Source organism: Parasteatoda tepidariorum, chromosome 10, assembly GCF_043381705.1.
Source record: "Parasteatoda tepidariorum isolate YZ-2023 chromosome 10, CAS_Ptep_4.0, whole genome shotgun sequence".
NCBI classification, from domain to species: Eukaryota; Metazoa; Arthropoda; class Arachnida; order Araneae; family Theridiidae; genus Parasteatoda; species Parasteatoda tepidariorum.
This window is the reverse complement of record NC_092213.1, coordinates 72,748,167-72,768,316: the sequence shown is the minus strand read 5'-3', so window position 1 is coordinate 72,768,316 and position 20,150 is coordinate 72,748,167. Positions and strand designations below refer to the sequence as shown.

Genomic DNA, 20,150 nt, shown 5'->3' with positions numbered 1-20,150 from the left:
AGTTAATATTCTTGTTTAATTTTGCATTGTCCTCATCTAATTTTATAGGGTTATGTACTACGGGGTAGCTACTAAATATTGTAACACTAAAAAAATAGGAATTAGTTTTAATCATTTGGTAAAACAATTTCTCTCTCAGTATTCCTGTGATTGGCTCTTTCTATAACTGCAGACGATTTTTGTTTCAAAACATTTGGAATAAATTTAAAGATGGAATCAGAAAGGTTGATGGCTAAACAGCTTTTCGATTGTGTATTTTCTGCAGAAAAATTCTTTAAGCAATTAAAGTCACTTGAGTTCAATACAACATTTATATATTCGAATTCGAAATTCTTTTTTAAGGTAAACTTCCATTTATAGTGTTCATCATATTTGTGTATTTATCATTTTCTATCTAATATCTGTACAACAAAATGATTCGATATTTGCAAAATATTTTGAAGACACCTTGTACTGTATATTTCGTAACCATATGAACAATTTTGAAAATAATAAAAATCAAAGATTTAGAGTTTTAGAATTTAGAAACATTATATGGTGGCAGAAACTACTTGTTTTTATCACCAATAAATGCAAGAGTGTCTTAAGCCAATTTCATTTCATTTCATTACCGGTGGTGAATAGAGAACTCAATTCTGAATTTACGACTATCAATGTTTAGTTCCGGCGCTTTGTGATTTTTTACCAAACCCAGAAGACAAAGGAACTTCTGGATCAAGTATTACGGGGACTGGTTTTCGTGGAAAACTTTTATTATGGAACTAACCCGCATTTGCGTTACACGAAAACCTTCCTCGGTTGGTCCGACAGCAAGGAGATTCAAAGCCATGATTCTTCTATCACAGAAGATATTTTACGTCAGCATCGTGGTAGGTTTGAACCGGGAGAAAAAATTTCGTCAACCAGCCACCGCTGGGATTTAAATCTGGGTCTCCTCATTGGGAGGCGAACGCTCTATTCCCTGAGCCCCCGTGACTTTTTTTTAACCATATTCATACTTTTGAGAATAATAAAACACAAAGATTCAGAATCGAAATATTAAGAAACATTATAGAGGTGGATACTATTTGCTTATAACAGTGATAAACACAAGCCTGTCTTAAACAAATTTTATTTTATGTTATTATCGGCGTTGATAATGACGCATTTTGGAGTTCATGACTATCAAAGTTGCAATCCTTGTAAGTCAGAGATATGCCTTGTAAGCTGGTCATGTAAGTCAAAGCCTTGTAAGTCAAAGTTGCAAGCCAGAAGTCAGAGATCAAGCATTGTTATAAATTTAATAAAGGACTTTTTAGTTGGAACTAACCCTCATTTTATGTTATTCGGTGAGGAAAACCACGAAAATATCCCGCTTTAGCCCAGCAGCAAGCAGATTTTAACCCATGAGCAGTCTACCACTGCGGATATTTTACACCAGCAACGTTGTCTGAGCTAGCTGGGAGCAGAATACGTAACGAATATTCTATCGTTCTCTCTAATAAATCAGAAAGCCACCATGGTAGGTAATATTCACTAAATAAATCACGAATTATTATCATTATTTCATCCATCGTTGAATAGGATAGAGAGGGTTTAAAATAGAACTCTGAATAAATATCAGAAACTTCCTCGACGTTTCGAAAGATTGGCCGAATGGAAAATAATCTAAATAAAAGCCTATTCGTAACTATAGACGACTACTACTAATTTAAATACTCAATTTCAAAAGATACCTTTGTCGTAATTCTAAATAGAATATTCTCTCAAATGGAATAATTCTCGTCCAGAAATTTTGCTTTATGCTTGCCCGATAATGATAAATTTTCAATGCGTCTGATGTAAAATTACCAGAGATCATATTTTACATTTGAGGCTTGATGATTATTAAGCGATAAAATATGCATTCATTCAAATTTAATAGATATGAAAAATATTTTTAGGTGGATTGATTGCAATTATAATGGTATCTATTTGAAATGGCCCTAAGCAATTGTGTAGAAAATGTTATTTCATTCTCTGGGCTGCAACGCTAGCATTGCATGTATGTTTTAACTTCTTTATGTTAGTTTAGCTTAAATAAAAATATACTAAGTAGAATATTTTAAATTTAAACACAGGTAAAATAATACCTAGCCGGACTTATTGTCTTATGAGAGTAGGTGTTTAAGGAAATTCTTAAGATTGTAATTAGGAGTAAATATCATTAACCCCTTGGGGACGGGTGATTCAGAAAAGCATTCGGACAAAATCAGGATCAGGACGTAATTAAATAAAAAACGGTAACTTAAATGTAGTCGTTTCTAATTTGACAGACTTACTTTGCTTTTACTTTAATTATTGTTAGTTTAATCATATATATAATCAATGTTAATTCAAAGTATAACTAAATAGTTTTATTTTGAACAAAGTAATGGTGAATTAAATAAATCAAACAATTATAACTCCGCCCACAAATAAACTGCTAAAGAATTACTTTGATTACCAGTTTTATCTTTTTACCTTGGTTGATACGGTTTTATGCTGGCACGTATTTGTGACAATCGGCGCGAAAGGGGTAACATTCTTAAAATATCATCTTCGATTATTCTGTCTGATTTTTCTGTTTTGATAAACTCTGTCTCACTGTTTTGAGGATACCTACACGTCATTGTGCCATAATTTACTTAAACTTATGACATAATTTATGTGGCTTGGCATAATTTATTAAAACTTACGACATTTTATAACGTGTGTTTCTGAATAACTCCGACGATAGTTTCGCAGTATTAAACAAGATTCTAAAAATTGGAAATAACATCAGTGCCTGATTTATTTTGTTTTGATAAGCTCTGTTAGGCTATTCGGCGGCTGTCTACTCGTCGACGCACTGCATGACATCTTATAATTTTACTTACGACAACACTTTACGACGTGTGTTTCTTAATTGCAACGAAGATAGTTTTTCCTAGTATTGAACGATCGACGAGTAGACATTCTCCGGATGTCTACTCGTCGACACACTGCACGACATCTTATAATTGTACTTACGACAAAACTTTACGACGTGTGTCTCTTAATTGCAACGAAAATAGTTTTTCTTAGTATTGAACGATCGACGAGTAGACATTCTCCGGATGTCTACTCGTCGACACACTGCATGACATCTTATAATTTTACTTACTACAACACACGACGTGTGTTTCTTAATTGCAACGAAGATAGTTTTTCCTAGTATTGAACGATCGACGAGTAGACATTCCCCGGATGTCTACTCGTCGACACACTGCATGACATCGTATAATTTTACTTACGTCAACACTTTACGACGTGTGTTTCTTAATTGCAACGAAGATAGTTTTTCCTAGCATTGAACGATCGACGAGTAGACATTCTCCGGATGTCTGCTCGTCGACGTACTACATCCCAGATAGCAAAATAGGGTTTATTTTCACTCAGCAAAAACCCTTCACTGTGAGTCTAAGAAGGTTTTTATGCGGTTTACGTGTAAACCTTCGAATCTTAAAACTAGATCTGTGATAATCTGCTCTATTCTACTCACATTACCCTAATCCAAAACCTTGGTAGACAACCTGCTATATAAAAACCTTAAATCGAAGTTGTCTTAGGGTTTTCACGCGTGAAAAAAATCCTTGATTAAAACTAGTCTTTAGATGAAAATAATCTTAAAATCTAGGTAATTATGAGGTTTCTTTTCTCAAAGTCTTGTATGTTCACCTAAAATTCACCTTGTCATGAAATTCTAATGGACAATGCAATTTGATCCTATCGCTAGTGTGACGTCAGCTAACACGTCATTTCGACCTAAGTGACCATTTTACAAAAATGACGACACTTTTTAAAAAAAAGCTTTAAAAATAATTTTTTTAAACTATTTTAGGATGAAAGGTTTGAAACTGCAATATTTTTGCTTGCCGTAAGGTTACATGCTTTCAGGGATGATATATAAATTAACTTATATCAACACTTTACTGTGTGCATTTCTGAATAACTCAATAATATTGAATGAGAATCTTAAATCTGAGAATAACAATTTCGATTATTTTGCCTGATTTACTCTAATTTGATAAGTTCTGCCAGACTTTTCTGCTGATGTCAACTCTACGACGTACTGCATGACATCATACAGATTAACTCATGCCAAAACTTTACTACCAGTATTTCAGCATTCCACGTGCATTCTCTTATCCTTGCGGTATTCTCTTGTCAAACGAAAGGTGCTCTTTCCTGACTTTATGCAAAAAGTAGTCCAAAGGCTAGCGAACTTGGCTTTACGAAAGGTCATTAGAAACAACAACAAATATTCTATGTTTATATCTACAATCGAGCTCGATAAGCTTTAATCAAACGAAGGGACGTATGAGGCACAAGTAAAATCAGCAAACCATTGTTAGATTGTCTTCTTGGTCACACACTAACCTTTGCTGTTACCCACATTTATATAAACAAAGATATTCATTGGCATTTTTTTGTGTATTTCCTGAAGTTAATAGTAGATGGCAGCATCAATCATGGGTAAGAAAATAAATTTCCATCGATATTTTCTATCGACAATTAAGCTAATGGAAAATATGAAGATTGCAAATTAAATAGTGGCAACTTAACCTTGAAACTCACAGAAGGGCGGGCATTCGCAAATGGGATATGGGAGCGGTGAGGTGGCGCTGTTGTCGATGTGTAGAGTGCAAAAAACAATCGATCTGCTTAGAAGGGTAGTTGTTGTGTGGCGTTAAAGTGAGGAGTTTCGTTTCCATCGCTCTAAATCATGTTTTCAAAAGGTGATCAGCGGTCGTGGCTTAAAATCGAGGCTGCCCATGGCAAAAATGCAACAGAATGCTATCGAGGATTAGTGGGAGCCTGTGGCGCAAATGCTTTACGGTATGGGACAGTAGCACGATAGGTTCAAGCATCTCGTCTTTTTTCGTCATTAAGCCTATTGAAAACATGCTTTAGAGCGATGGAAGCAAAACTCCTCACTTTAACGCCACACAACAACTACCCTCCTAAGCAGATCGACTGTTTTTTGCACTCTACACATCGACAACAGTGCCACCTCACCGCTCCCATGTCCCATTTGCTCATGCCCGCCCTTCTGTGAGTTTCAAGGTTTAGTTGCCACTATTTAATTTGCAACCCTCGTATAAATCTCACGACCTTAAAAGGGTTAATATGTAAGTTTAAATGAATGATTAAATGTGAAAATGTTGGCAGTAGCAGTTTATATAATTTCCGAATAATTTCTAATAAAAGAAGTGCTTAGAAAACGGAAACTAATCTTGTGATACATGTTCGCTTTATTTATGATCTGTTTCATTGTGAGGCATAATGAAGTGTTAAATCATTTACCTGGCCCAGGAGATAAGGGAGTTTCTTCATCCTTAGGCTGGGCGGGATCATCTTCGTCTGGAGGATTAGCAACTACAAAAAAAATATTAAAAAAAATAACTAAAAATTCCAGAAATTTTTTAAAACAGGTTTAATTATGCGCTTAAACAGATTTTCAAAATAATCCTGTTTCTAAAATAGATATTATTATTTGTATTTCTCCCTTTAAAAAATATTTTTGAAGTAAAAAATGAAATTTAATAGAAATTTTAGGTATTATGTAAAATCGCACATATGTGATATACGTTCTAAAAAATTGTAAAATATTTTATATGATATTAGTATAACAAACAGTACAAAAGAAAAACTTTAAATTAAAATTAAGGTATATTTTCTGCCATATAAATTTAAGAAGTAAACATTAACTAATAACCTCAGTAAAAATGATAATAAAAATAATTTTTCATGATCGTATTATTCTCTTTGTTTAATATTGTTAAATCATACTGGCTTACAACAGGACAGAAGATACACATGTTCCGTAACATTCATTTCTCTAAAATCAAAGTGTACCCTTTCCCTTTGAATGAAAAAATACTCCCAATGTATATAATAATATAAATTATTCAAGACACGTATGTAAATAATTATAAATTAATTATTAAAATCAGTGTGACTAATGTTTAGAAAAACTTAAAAGGAGGTAACAAATATATCATGAAGCTGTTGAAAGTTTTAAGAGATTTCATTTAACTTTAACCGTTTACATGCCAATGTGCTAAAAACGGAACAAGGACTTAGAGTTTAAATTTAATGAACAATAATATTATTTTTCATACATTTGAATGTTACATTAAGAAGAATTTTTTGCATTTAGTTTAATACCATTTCCGTAATTATTTGATTTTTTTTATAAATTTTAGAAACTTGACATAATTTGTAAAATTTTATCCTGCTTGTAATATAATTTACCAAAATTCCAATGATTACAAGCTTTTAAATGGATAATATTACCACCTGTCCTGCATTAGATTCGAAATTTTATTTTAAAATTTTAAAGAGATAATGCTAGTTTTAGAACTTAATGTTCTATTTTTGGAACATTGGCATTTCAAGGGTTCCATTTTTAGATTTCAAGTGATGCATTAGATTATGTTGTGTGCATTTTTCATTCAATTTCTATTATGGCAATTATTTAAGAAAAATAATTATGTTTTAATGGAAAAAGGCGTAATATAATTTAAATGGATAATATTACCCCCTGTCCTGCATTAGATTCGAAATTTTATTTTAAAATTTTAAAGAGATAATACTAGTTTTAAAGCTTAATGTTCCATTTTTGGAACATTGGCGTTTCAAGGGCTCCATTTTTAGATTTCTAGTGATGCATTAAATTATGTTATGTGCATTTTTCATTTAATTTCTATTATTGCAATTATTTAAGAAAAATAATTATGTTTTAATGGAAAAAGGCGTAATATACGTGCTTAGATTCAACTTCTTTTGCCATGAATTTGCGGGTGGCTGATAACAGAATGATAGAATACTTATAAAGAACAAAATATTCTTTTATACTCGGTGTTTTTTCTCTTTTGTGGAAATTCTAACGATTAAAAAGAAATTCATTCTAATAAGAACTTTCACGTGGCTGTAATACATTTTTGAGTTACATGACATTGATAGAGATAAATTGTAACTTCTAAAGAAGAATTTTCAATGAGTTCCAAGCAATGGTATAGTATAGATTCTCGCTGTTAATAGATTTTTTATTTCTGATTCTTGTGATTTATTTCACTTCTGTGATACAATTTTTGTTACAGAGAGAGTTAAAGACAAGTGTGGTCTTTTTATAATTGTCTTTATTTACTAATTTTGTGTCCTCTTAGCTCCAAGTCTGAGAGATGCGGAACGATGCAACCAAGAATAGCCTTATTAGAAAGATTTTCTGATTCATATTTGGGAGATCTAGATATTTGTCAGCTAGAACCTGATGAACCTGGAGTTTTAATTTATACGAAAAACATAGGGGGGAAATTAGAACCTGTTATACCCTTCTATACCTGTAGAATATATTGTAGTAATATGGGAGAAGATGAATTGGAAGTCAAATCCTAGAGTCAAGCGCAAATAAAAACAAAAAAAGTGAAAGCTCAATTATAAAATCGAATAAAAACATTAAATTTGAGAATATCCTAGGTTTGGAATATCCCTGATTGACTGAAAACTGCAAAAAATAATTACTAATAAAAATCGAAATATATAATAGCTATTTAAGTTAGTAAATTTTTCCTGCATATTTCTTTATAGGAATTACATACATATGCAGGATTGTCTGCTCAATTTAGGGTTATAGACCTTTGTCAAATAGAAGGACAGATAGCACAATGCAGCGAAAAACAGCACGTAGATACAGCCAGGGTTACAGTGAGATTCGAGCCCGCAAGTATACACACCATACGCGCCGTAATAGAGATTATATCCGACGTGTATTTACGACAAACGCTCATAACTGTTGAATTGTCACTAAATGTACGTCGAGTGCAAACTTATTAAATATATGGACTAATTACTTTGTTAAAAATGAGATCTTTTAAGTTCTAAAAGAATTATTTTATGTTACATGGTATATTTCGGAAAATAGATGGATTTAGTTGACTCGAAAAAACAGCGCAATAGATGCAATTCAAATGCAGTAAAAAGTACTATTGATGTTCAATAAATAAGGAGAAAAATGCGTTTCATTTGTCAAATGCTCAAGCATTCGAACAAATTCAGATTTTCAGGTACTTAGAAGAAGAAACGAAACAAGTTTAGCGGTGATTTGAAACAATGGCCATTTTCTTTTGTCTTGTCATTCGTTTGTTTGACGTTTTTCTGTCAAAGAAAAAAAAAGAAGTGATGGAAAATCATTACTTGGAAAATGCAATGTCGAAGTTTTAAAACAAAATGATTTGTGTTTTCAGTTTTCTTTAGGCTCAGGCTATCTTTGTGGGGGATTTATTTTAAAGTTAGCTTATTACTCTAGATGATATTTATTATTGCCTTTGTAGAAAGTTATCCTACGAAAATATAGGTTATAAAATTGCCTACAGGTATACGACAGAATTATGGAAACACTTTGATACTATTTCTGCTCAAACTATCTTTCTTAAGGAAACAAATGGCATGGAAGATTTTGCATGGAAATATTGTTGTCACAAATTGAAAGAGCGTGCTTAAAGCTTTCAGAAATGGTGTCATTTTTACAAGTGCTAAATTTGAATCCACCAAAATGAGAGAAGGAAGTTAAAAACTACTTTCTTTTTTTCAATGCCACTATGATTAAAAAAACATTATAATATAAATATTGTAATCATATAGAATGATTTCAAAATCGTTGGTATTATAGCCAGATTGAAGTTATAATAACTTCCGCTCCTTCCGATATATATATATATATATATTAATCAGGGGTACAACATAATGAGGTGCAACAATATGTCCGCCATTTCTTTTCTGCCGGTAACGCTTGTGTTTGGTGCTGTAAAGTTATAACAAATTGCCAATTACATACCTGCCAACTTGTACGATCGCTTAAGCAAGATTTTACAAAGTGATAGTAAAATAACAATTAATTTTGGAAGAATTTTCTAAAAAGAAAACTATTAAGACATCTATAAACATAATTAGCCGCTATGTGAGTAATTACGTGGGTATGTAAGCCACTATGTATATAACTACCACTATGTGAGTTTTTGGAAGAAAAAATAAACATACAAGTTAATTGTTCCATAGGAGCTAATTTTCAAGGCAAGTATGAGGTATTATTTAATTTATAATTCATGGTTTAGAATACTGCACGATTTAAAATGTATACATTAATATAATGTATGATTTATTAAATATAGAATAAATGTTTTAATAAAAATATATAATCTTAATAAAGTTGCTTAACAGTTGTATTCTTACTAGTTTCATAAAATTGTTACTTATGCTTGTCAAGAGTTAATTATAACTTTTCAAATAACTATGATTAGAATTTCAATTAAATAAAAATGAATAACCTAAATAAATAAAGATTTTAATAACACATATTCTAATTTAATTAAACTGTTATTTCTGCTTGTTAAATATTAATTATGTGATTTTAAGTAACTAAAATAATTTTTTTTTCAAATTAAAACAATTTAATGCTTAGCTTTGTTTTTAAGTTAAAAGCACATCGTAAAAAACACGTATTATGCTAAACTAAGCAAAGAAATAAAATTATGCTTTTTGTTTTAAGAAATAATTTTGCATTTAAAATAACAACAAGACATATCAAATAAAAATTTTATAAATAGAAGAAACCTTGAGAAACAAATTTTGTTAAGACAATATTTCAAAACTGCGAATGCAGATGAAAATATGAAAAACAAAAACCCTCTCAAACGCAAAAGAAGGTATTTAGAAGAAGAAAAAAAGATGTTTGCAGAAACAAGTAATCCGCTTAGTTTCGAAGTTATTCTATCCTTTAAAGTCACTATTGTTGAAATATTCTAAAAGAAACTAATATCGGTAACATGGCATTTTTGCTCTGGAGATAACAAACCATTTTTCAGTTCACTGAATAAAAAAAAAAGGATTTGTTACTAAAAACAAGATTACCAAACATTTTCTATCCACAAACACGTCTCTCAAGGGTAAAAAACACTGCACAATAAATTCGAATCGAAAGAAGCATATATATGTGTATAATATATATACATATATATGGTGATTTTGTATGGTTTTTGTAATTTATTGCTTTCGACTTACATATTTGCAGGAAAGGGTTGGGAATTGAATTTCGATATAGATATTTTAGAAATTGAAATATCTATTTGATGCTTGTCAAAAACAATTCCATGCTCTTTTTAAGGATAATGTCTTCCGTTAAATTATTCGATTACTATAAAGTTCTATGAGAGAAAATTCTTAAATCATTTCATCTCCTTTCAAACAAAAACACTATGTAAAATTTATGCATCAAAAATTACATCTCACGGAGATTTGTCTCAAGTAGAGTCCCTATATTTTATGCAGTGAGAGAGTAAAGACATACGGGTAACAGTCTGGGATTGGCAGAGAACGGAAATGAAACGAAACAAATTTTTTTTTTTACTCAACTTAGAGTGGTCGATTTAGTATTCGATCTAGTTCATTTGATAGCAAATGAATAAAAAAACTAATGGACTGTATTTCAATTTTATTTTCATTAGTGCTACGATCACGCTATTTGATCAACAGCGAATTTTCAACTGTTTTGGGTTACAAAAAAAGGTGGCGAGGAAGCTAAGTTAAAGGATGCCAAATTGGCGCGATATTTCTGAGATATTGAACAGTATGCATTTTTTCTTTGTTTTACAAATTAATTTGAACTATTCAAAGTATTTTACATACGCAAAAACAAGGATAAATAACCCTATATTTTATAAAACAATCGGCTATTAAAAATCTTATAATAAGTACACTTGACATTTTATCAAGTCATTTGTGCTATCGCATGCTAAATAATAAGTGAAATATTTGGTTAAACGTTAGTCTCCTTGATTCAAACTTATTTTTAGTAGAAAATTTTGCAAATGAACTGAAAATAAAGTTATATTCTTCCATTTAAAGAGCTCAATAAAATAACTAATAGTTTGCGCAACTTAGGAACAATTTGGCGTATCTTTTGACTGGTTTAAAAAAATTAGCTCATTACAGTTAACATAATGTTGGAGTAAGAAAGCGAAGTTTGAGAGAAACTTCGCTAAAAGTGGTAACCGGTCAGATAAATTTCAATTTGGCAGCCCCAAACTTGACAATTTTGAAGTTCCCTAACGATGTTATATATAGGGACTCTAGTCTCAGCATTTCTCATTTGATTGTTCAACCTCAAATTTACACAGTTTGTAAAAATGTTACAAATAGAAGTTAAAAAGCTTAAAGTTAAGCGAAATCAAAGCACTAATCTTCACAAGTAAGAAAAAAAAGTATATATAATTATTTTGGCATTTACAAAATGCAAAATAATTGAAAAAATACTAAAATATATCTAAAAAAAGCATTGCAAATCGTACAATATCACGAAAGCACACGCAATATAACTAAAGTTTATAATTTATATTTATTTTTTCTTTTATTTAATTTAGTAATGATCAGAAAATGATAGAATTGTTAGTTAAATAAAGTTTTACATTGTTTTAATGCATGTAATTGTAATATAATTGCAAATTTAATTCATGCAAATTTAAATAAAAAAATTTTTCTCAAAAATATTTTAAGGATAAACGAATTTTTAAGAATATTATGTTTTGTTTTAAATGTGGATTTCATAATTTGAAACTCTATAGTTTAAGACGACGTGAAAATAGTTATAGTTTACTTTTCAAACTTCTGTGGATAACTCTGAACTAAAATAAGAATAAATAAATACAAAATGGTTTTTTTTATTGAATTTTCTTCTGTAAAACGAATTTTACAATTTCGTAAAAGAAGTTTTAATTCGCTTGAAAAAGTTCCAGAAAAATCATTAAAAAATAAAATTAATTTTAAAGGGTACATTATACTGAACTATTAGGACTATATTGCTTGATAAAAAGCTTCATTCGCTTCAAAAATATGCAAATTAGAAATACAAGTAGCCATGTTTCAAGCGCTCAAAAAGAGGTGCCCATTTTCAAGACTCGGCAGACGTAAATAAGAAGAAACAAAAATGATTTGAATTATAAAATGTAAAGTAGTCAATAAAAAATAATGGAGAGGAACAAAGATAAAAAAAAATCACAACAGCCAGAAAGAAAAAAGAACAAGAAAAACTACAGACTTTAAGAGATAACTAAACTTTAGATAAAACTAAGACTTTAAGAAATAAATATGGAATTATCCTGAATGCTTTAGAGATTATTTGATTTCACGCTAGTTTCTCAAAATTTTCCTTCATTTTAGAAATTTTGTAATGTCTACCATATTTTGAGATATTTTCAAAATAAATGCCTAACGTTATTAATATCTACAGTTTTTTTAAATCAGTTAAAACTCAATTTTCTAAAAAAATATTTAGAATTATCATATTATAATTATTATTATGAATTATTATATATTATTTTAAATATTTTTATGAATTATTATAATTAATATATATTATTTTAATTATTATTATGAATTATTATAATTAATATCATTATATATTATAATTATTATTATTAGACATTATTATAATTATTTTAAATTATGATATTTATTATTATTATATATTATTATAAATTATTAGAAAATTGTACAAAAATTATCTCGGTTACTTTTATAAAGGTCAACGTACAAAATATATTGCAGAAAAATCTTTACAAAAATGCCTTTTATTCATAAAAGTACATTTTTACTTTAAAACTGCACTTTAAGCGCACTATTTGATTTAACCAAAAAATGAGCAGCTAAAAGTAAATAAAAACCAAGTTTAAGAGAATCTAAAATATAAATAAACTAGACTTTGAAGGAAATTAATACGAAGTTATAAAAAAAGAAAGAAATTTAAGACAGTCGACGACGGAAGTAACTAACAAAAAACCGGAAATCAATTTTTCCCAGTTCTTAGAAGAAAAATGAGATTCGACTCTTCGAAACGAAAAGAGAAAATGATTTTTTTTTCTTGTCGATAATTTCTATCCTTTCAAACTCAATAACGTTGTTTACCCAATGGTAGATAGAAAAACAAAAATATACTTTAGGTTGATTAAAATTTTCTCAGAATTATTTTTGTAACGAAATTCATTGTCTGTAATTCCAATAATTCTTAGTTATTTCTAAATGTCATTCCTTCATTATGCCGAGGGAGATAATTAACGCGTTTGAGATTGAATTAACGGATAAAGTTTTACTTTTTATTCTGTGGTTAGCTTTGAATGTCTTCAAAAATATTCGAATCAGAATAGTATTTACCGTTAAGCGCCTATATTTTCGGCCTAGTATTCACGTCGTGATTTTGATATCAAATTAAACTTGCTAGATTAGTGCAGATAATAGATGAAGGGTAGAAACAACAAAATCAAAATTTGTAAAAAAAAAAATCCACAAAAATTTCTTTAGAGATAAAAATTTTAAGATTACAAATGGTCAAAATTTATAAAAAATCGACTAAAGGTTTCATCAGAAATGAAAATGTCAAGGTTACAAGTGATCAAAAAAATTTGTAACAAATCGACAAAACGTTTGTTCAAAAATGAAAATTTCACGATAATAGTGGTCAAAATGTAAAAATAATAGACTAAAATTTTCTTCAGAAATGAATATTTCAAGATTACAAGTGATATAAAGTTTTATTGTTTCTCGAATTTCGATCAAATTTTCGTTTCTGCCATTTAAGTTTACATATATTTTAAAGTAATGTAAAATTTTGAGTATTTTATATTTCAAAAATGTTCGGATCATCATTAAGTCATAATATCATACAAAGAAATAAATACTGATAAAAACATTACCTTTAAATAAATGAATTTTAAAAGTTTGTGCAAAGATTTTAAAAGTTTATTTGAAGCGAATCAAAAATAGGTGCTCATATCCAAGACATGCCAGGTGTGAATTTAAAGAAACAAAAATGATTTGAAATAAAAACCTAAAGATGGCTACGAAAAATGGAAAAATGAACTTTAAAACTAATAATAAAATAGAACATGAAATAAAACATGAAAAACGGAAATGACTAACAGAACAACAAAAAAAATCACAGTTAACGAAAGGCAAATCAGGGTAAAATGAATTTCCATGCGTTATGAAGGGTTGGTGAGAAACTAATGTCGTTAACAAGGGAATCAGCATTCAAATGAACAATTCCTGGGCATCAAGATGAATTGATAATAAATAAATGTAGCAACTAATCTGCAACAGAAGGAGTACTACATTTCAAAAACAAGTTTTCTTTGATACCCTAATAGATGTATTGAAAATTAAAAAAATGTAGCTACTAATTTCGGACAGAAGAAGTTTTAAATTTCAAAAACAAGTTTTTTGTGATACACCCTAATAGATGTCAAATGCAGTAAAAAACTATATTCTTCAGCTGAAAGCTTTTCTATTATTCAAACTATAAACAGGAAGTTATTAGTATTAGAATAAAAAAAATATTGCGCATTGTATTTTTAATTAAACTTCTATCAAAAACTTCCATTATTTTTTGCAACGACAAACGCCGTATTTAATCATAATTCCAGGAAAATACACGATCTAGATTGTTTATTTGAAAAAAAAAAAAAACAAAAACAAAATATAAGTCCATTAGCTATTTGAATATGCACAGCATTTTGTGTCGAGGTAATCAAAAATTCCATCATTATTTTAGCGCAGTATATTTTCCCATTAGACACGTTTCGGACGATAAAAAAAGTAAATATAATCATAATTAAGAATATATTGCTTTTTCTTTGTAAGATATTAAATAATGAAGCATTTCGCGCTCATTATTTGTTTTTCCTTCGTCTTAAATCTTCATTTAAATCATAATGCTTTGCAGTTATTGCGAATAATGTTTACTGTTATGGTTTTCATGGATGATTATATAGATTAAATTTTCCCGAAGCCACGCATAATTGCGAAATAAGTTTGGGCGTTTGAAGATTTTTGCATATATTGTTGGATAATTTTTTTAAAAGTGAAAGACATGTAGGGTTTATATCTTAATGCCCTTCCTTTTCAATAATGTTAAATATTTATGCGCTATAAAGTGTTTTAGAATATTATACAGTTTCTGGGGGTTTTTACAAATTTGAAAAAGTAGAAATAAAACTGAAACAAATGTCATTATTTTTGTACAGTTTTTAATGCCACTAAATATTATATTTTTAAAGAAATGTATTTGAATGAGAATTTTAAACTTTCAGATCTCTAAACATTAACAAAAAAACCAATTATTTGCTAACATTAACGTAAATTTTCTATAACAGTTAGTAATTTGTAAGATTTCGTGGAGTATCATATCTACAAAAACTACAGATAGAATTGGAATTTCTTATCGCGCTCTTTTAATATTCACTCATGGGAATATTAAAAGTCCCCACTTCTCTGTTACTTCGGAAGTGGTAGGAAGAAAACGATAATATATTTCAGTTAGGATGCAATACGTTGAGATTAATTTTTTTTTGTCTTAAGTGTTATTTTTAAAGAACAGACAAATATATATATATATATGAATATAAACTTCTACGTTCTTTACAAACTTGTACATCTACATTCAGACAGAAATTAAACTAAAGAGAATATAACATTTCGAAAGAAGAATCTGTAACTACCCAAACAAAGCTTATCAGATTTATAATCCCCACAATAAATACAACCTTGAATTAATACAAACAAAAAATTTGGCCTCTAGTGTTAATCTTCAGTTTAAAAAAGTTCGTAGTGAAGGATAAATATTTACATGTCACTACAATTTACCGATCCATTTATTGTAGTAATTTCATAAACTTATCTTTCAATTTCGTTTTATATTATCACATTTGTACTTTTCACATTAATGTAGTAGCGTTTTATTTAAACTTATGAATTAGATATACGTAGTTGTGGGTTAAAAAGAATGTTAAGTACGTTTTCAAAAACAATAATTAAAATTACAAAAAATTCTTTAAGAAAAATTTGACAACCACTAGAAAGTAGTTTTCAACTGAGGGGAATAAATTGGTATCCCTTTTGATTTCGAGACTTTTTAATATTATATTTGGTTTTGGTTAAACATGCATTACACAAAGATTTAAACAAAGAGAATGAATTTTTGCGATAACATATTTGGAATCACAGTTTTGCAGATCTAGTGAATATTCCTAGTTCTAAATTCAGTATGTTGAAATCTGTTTTATCTAGCTTAGAAATCAAAAATTCAGTCTATGATTTCTCTCTTCAAATTGACCTCACTAACATTATATATTAACTCATTGTATTTTAATCACCATTGTTATTTAGTATCCTTCCGCAAGTTCTAACTTATTGATAATTTTCATCTAGGTCGAAAAATGTCGCCAAATCGGCGATTTTTTAAAAAAATTTAATGACTTTTAAAATATATAAGTTATTTTCCTGTTCTGAAGCCCAGATAGTTCTTCATGGCAAGATATAGCATTATATAGTTTAAAATCATCGCATTGCTTCAAGTGTAAGGCACTTAAACTATAGCTTTTTTATCTTCCATGAAATTCGAAAAGCAGTATGTAAAATATATTTGTAATTCAAAGGAAATATATCTAGATGACAAAACTGTTTCACTTGATTTCTGAAATTAAAGTGTAAGGGAAAATCTTAAGAATTTCTTTTCCGCCTCATGAAACATTTGTTTTTACTTTATAAATTTTTCCCGGTCACCCTTTAAAACTAATTCGAAATTTTTGGTTCTACTGTTTGAATAAATTATACCTAATATAAGATTCATTACAAAATAAAATTTAAAATGTAAATATTTTCACGAAAAATTCGTTTACACTAGTAGTTGCATGTTGTATAAAACATTTTGGAATTTTGATGTTGAAATCACATCTGTTAAAAATGAATTTAAAAGGAGTTCAATTATACAATTCCTTACTTTTAAGTTGATAAACACGTACTCTCAAATGCTGATATCTTCGTATCTGATTTTGGAAATGTCTTCCCGACCTAAAACTGAACTAAATGACACGTTAAAATTCAAGTCAGAATATTTTATGTTACTTTAGTGATCATAAAAGCGAATTTACAGCAACGAGTCTAGACCAAAACTGTTAACGTACGCTTGTCATGTATGAAAATAAACAAGTTTTCTTGTTTTGGTTCATTTAAAACTTAAAATATCTTCATACTCAACTCCATTTTCGGCACATTTTGGTTCCAATTGGTTTATTTTATTTATTTATACTACGCGTTTTACACCTTTGAAATGTATGCTTCCGTGGAAATATTTCTTTTTTTTTGTGATCTACAGAAGATCTAGTGTTATAAAATAAAAAATAAAACACTAGTTCTAAGGAATTACTTTAAGACAAAAATGATAGAAACCACTACACGAATACAAAATATCTCTCTTTGTATGCTTCGACTAAAACAAAATTCAGAAAGAGTTTGGATATTGGAGGTGACAATTAGGTTGGAGATATCAGTATTTATTCCAGACACAAAAGCACTTCGCATAGAAAAACAATCCCATCCAAATCATTAAAATAACGTTCTTTTTATTAATGTTTTGTAATTTAAGTGAGTGAGAAATCAATGTCTCAGTAGGATTCAGTGAGTAGCGTCCATTACAGGAATTATTTTAAGACAAAAATAATAAAAACCACTACACGAATACAAAATAACTGAGGAACCAATATCTCAGTAGGATTCAGTGAGTAGCGTCCATTACAGGAATTATTTTAAGACAAAAATAATAAAAACCACTACACGATTACAAAATAACTATGTCTCAGTAGGATTCAGTGAGTAGCGTCCACTACAGAAAACGACTACTTAGGGACGCGATTTATCAAATTCATTTCGCTTCCATCGACGAACCCTCCAATGTTTGAGACGTTTTGGGAAATATTTTTTCAATCAGAAGTGAACAAAAGCAGAAATATTTTGAAAACCAATAGCATTTTTTCGAGTAAAGACTTATCTGGTCTTTTGCTTCAGATCAGGGGTGTTCCAACCGTTTACTCTTTGAGGAATCCTTCGAGTTTTTCGTTTTCTTGAGGGAAACTCTTATACAAAAATCGAACAAAGCTTCATCCTACCCAAATTTACAAAATTAATACTGCATCTTTATTTTAATACAATACAAACATTTTAATAATATTGTAAAATTAAGCTTGATCTTAAGGTAGTTAATGAGATGTTTTTCATTTTAAGATATGTTCTATTAACAATTAATAAAAACAACAATATTTTAAATTACAAAACTTTAATAAAAAGAACATTATTTAAACGATTTGGTTGTGATTGTTTCTCTTTGCGAATTCTTTTTTGTCTGGAATAAATGCTGAAATCTCCAACCTAATGCCTCCTCCAATAACCAAATTCTTTCTGAATTTTGTTTTAGTCGAAGCATACAAAGAGAAAGATTTTTCTCATGCATACGTTAAAAAGAGAATTCGATCTCTTATAAAAATTAAAATTTTACTAAATGTTGACGCTTTGATTAAGTAAATAGGGAGCACTGCGGAACCCTATCAAAGTTCTTTAGAATTCTAAAGGTTGAAAAACTCTGCTCTGGATAAAATGACCTAACAAGGTTCATCCTGGTGTCTACCTTCGGTGGAAATAGATGAAAAGAATATTTCTCACTAAAATTGCTAATTTCCTTTTCAAAAATAATTTAAGATACGTATAGGAAATTGTATATCTTAGAAATGAATTAGGTCATAAATTCTAGTGAATCCACGATTTTCCAATGGAAGATCAAAAACTCGAGACCGGTTGATATTCCTGTTAATGGGTTAACAGCAGAATTTAACTAAAGGAACATGATTCAACATAGCGTACATGACGCAATACAAGACCTAAATTCCTTACCACTTTAATTCGTTAGAGTTCATTTACCGTTTTAATGGTCAGCTCATGTTGTACTGATTCAAATCTAAATTTATAGCCCATTACCTAGAAGGTAAAGCAATTCACTAATCAGCATTACAGTCCTCAAAGAAAATTTTGAATTTAATAGAACAAGTGCATACCTGCCAACTTTTGATCCCTTACATTATGATTTTTTCCAGTTTTAGTAAAATGGTATTAAAATTTCATTAGTAAGCAAAAGTATAAGTTGTTTTTGAAAAATCGTTAGCTGACAATCATGTTAGTTACGCATATTAATTTATATGCTTAGTTTTTTTAAGAATAATGGTGATCAAAATCATTTGAAAAATAGGTTTATAAAAGAAAGAATAGTATATGTTTACTACCACTTTAAATATAAAAATAAAATTTAATGCCACATGCGTAAAAGTTGGTAGGTGTGCAAATGCAGTTACAGATAAACGGTGTCTTTTCTTGGTGTCTTTTCAATATACTTGACATTATCTTTTAGTATCATTACCTGAAATATTTATTTTTACTTGTTAATAACGAAAATTAAAGCTGAGAGGGTATTGTCTGAAATAACACTTAACAACGCATGCCTGTTAAGAACTTTGAAACAATTCAGATTCGTAACGCTATTGGACAACACCTCCTAGAAAAGAGAAGGCCTTAGCACGGGTTACCATAAACAAGAAATTTGATCCTTCAGTAGTCCAAACGTAATGACATATTTCGTATTTTCCACCACTGCGCAGCTTAGTCTTCCGAGTTTCTGTGAAGAATATTGATAGAAAATCTTATTCTTTTATTCATATAGGAAATAGTATCTCAGAATACTATCATATTAAGTCAGAAATCCTCGATTATGCACAATCAGCAATAAAAGGTTACGAGTTTCTTCGAGACCAGTAAACACCATGCTTATAAGTTAATATAGCAGAAATAAACTGAGGGAAATTGAATTAACATACTGTGTGCATGTGTAATAGTTTATTTAGGACGCCAAACGAGATCTAAATGGTTTACCATTTTAGTTAGTTAGTGTTCACTTACAATTTTAATAGTTATCTCATGATATATTTATTTAAATCTAAGTTTACAATTCACAGCCAAGAAGATAATGAAATTCGCTAATCTGCACTCACATTCTCGAATGAAATTTCGAATTAATTTGCTCTTCAAGTGCAAATTGATACACGGTGTCTTCTCCTGATAGCTTTTCAGCGTTCTTAACAATGGCCTTCAGTACCATTACCTGAAACATTTGTTTTTACTGGGCATCGAGGTAAATTAAAGCTGAGAGTGTATTGGCTGAAATCATACTTAAACAACGCACGCCTGGTAATTAGTAGAAGTTC

General features: G+C 29.4%; 1 protein-coding gene across 3 annotated transcripts in view; it reads right to left on the bottom strand.

Moving 5' to 3' along the window:
• LOC107451545 (dual specificity calcium/calmodulin-dependent 3',5'-cyclic nucleotide phosphodiesterase 1) overlaps positions 1-20,150 on the bottom strand; it is a 552,109-nt gene that overhangs the window by 88,320 nt on the left and 443,639 nt on the right. For all 3 annotated transcript variants that reach the window (XM_071186276.1, XM_043042289.2, XM_043042288.2), the window contains exon 2: positions 5,326-5,397. In XM_071186276.1, coding sequence (XP_071042377.1) covers positions 5,326-5,397 — 72 coding nt within the window. The remainder of the gene's footprint in view (positions 1-5,325; positions 5,398-20,150) is intronic.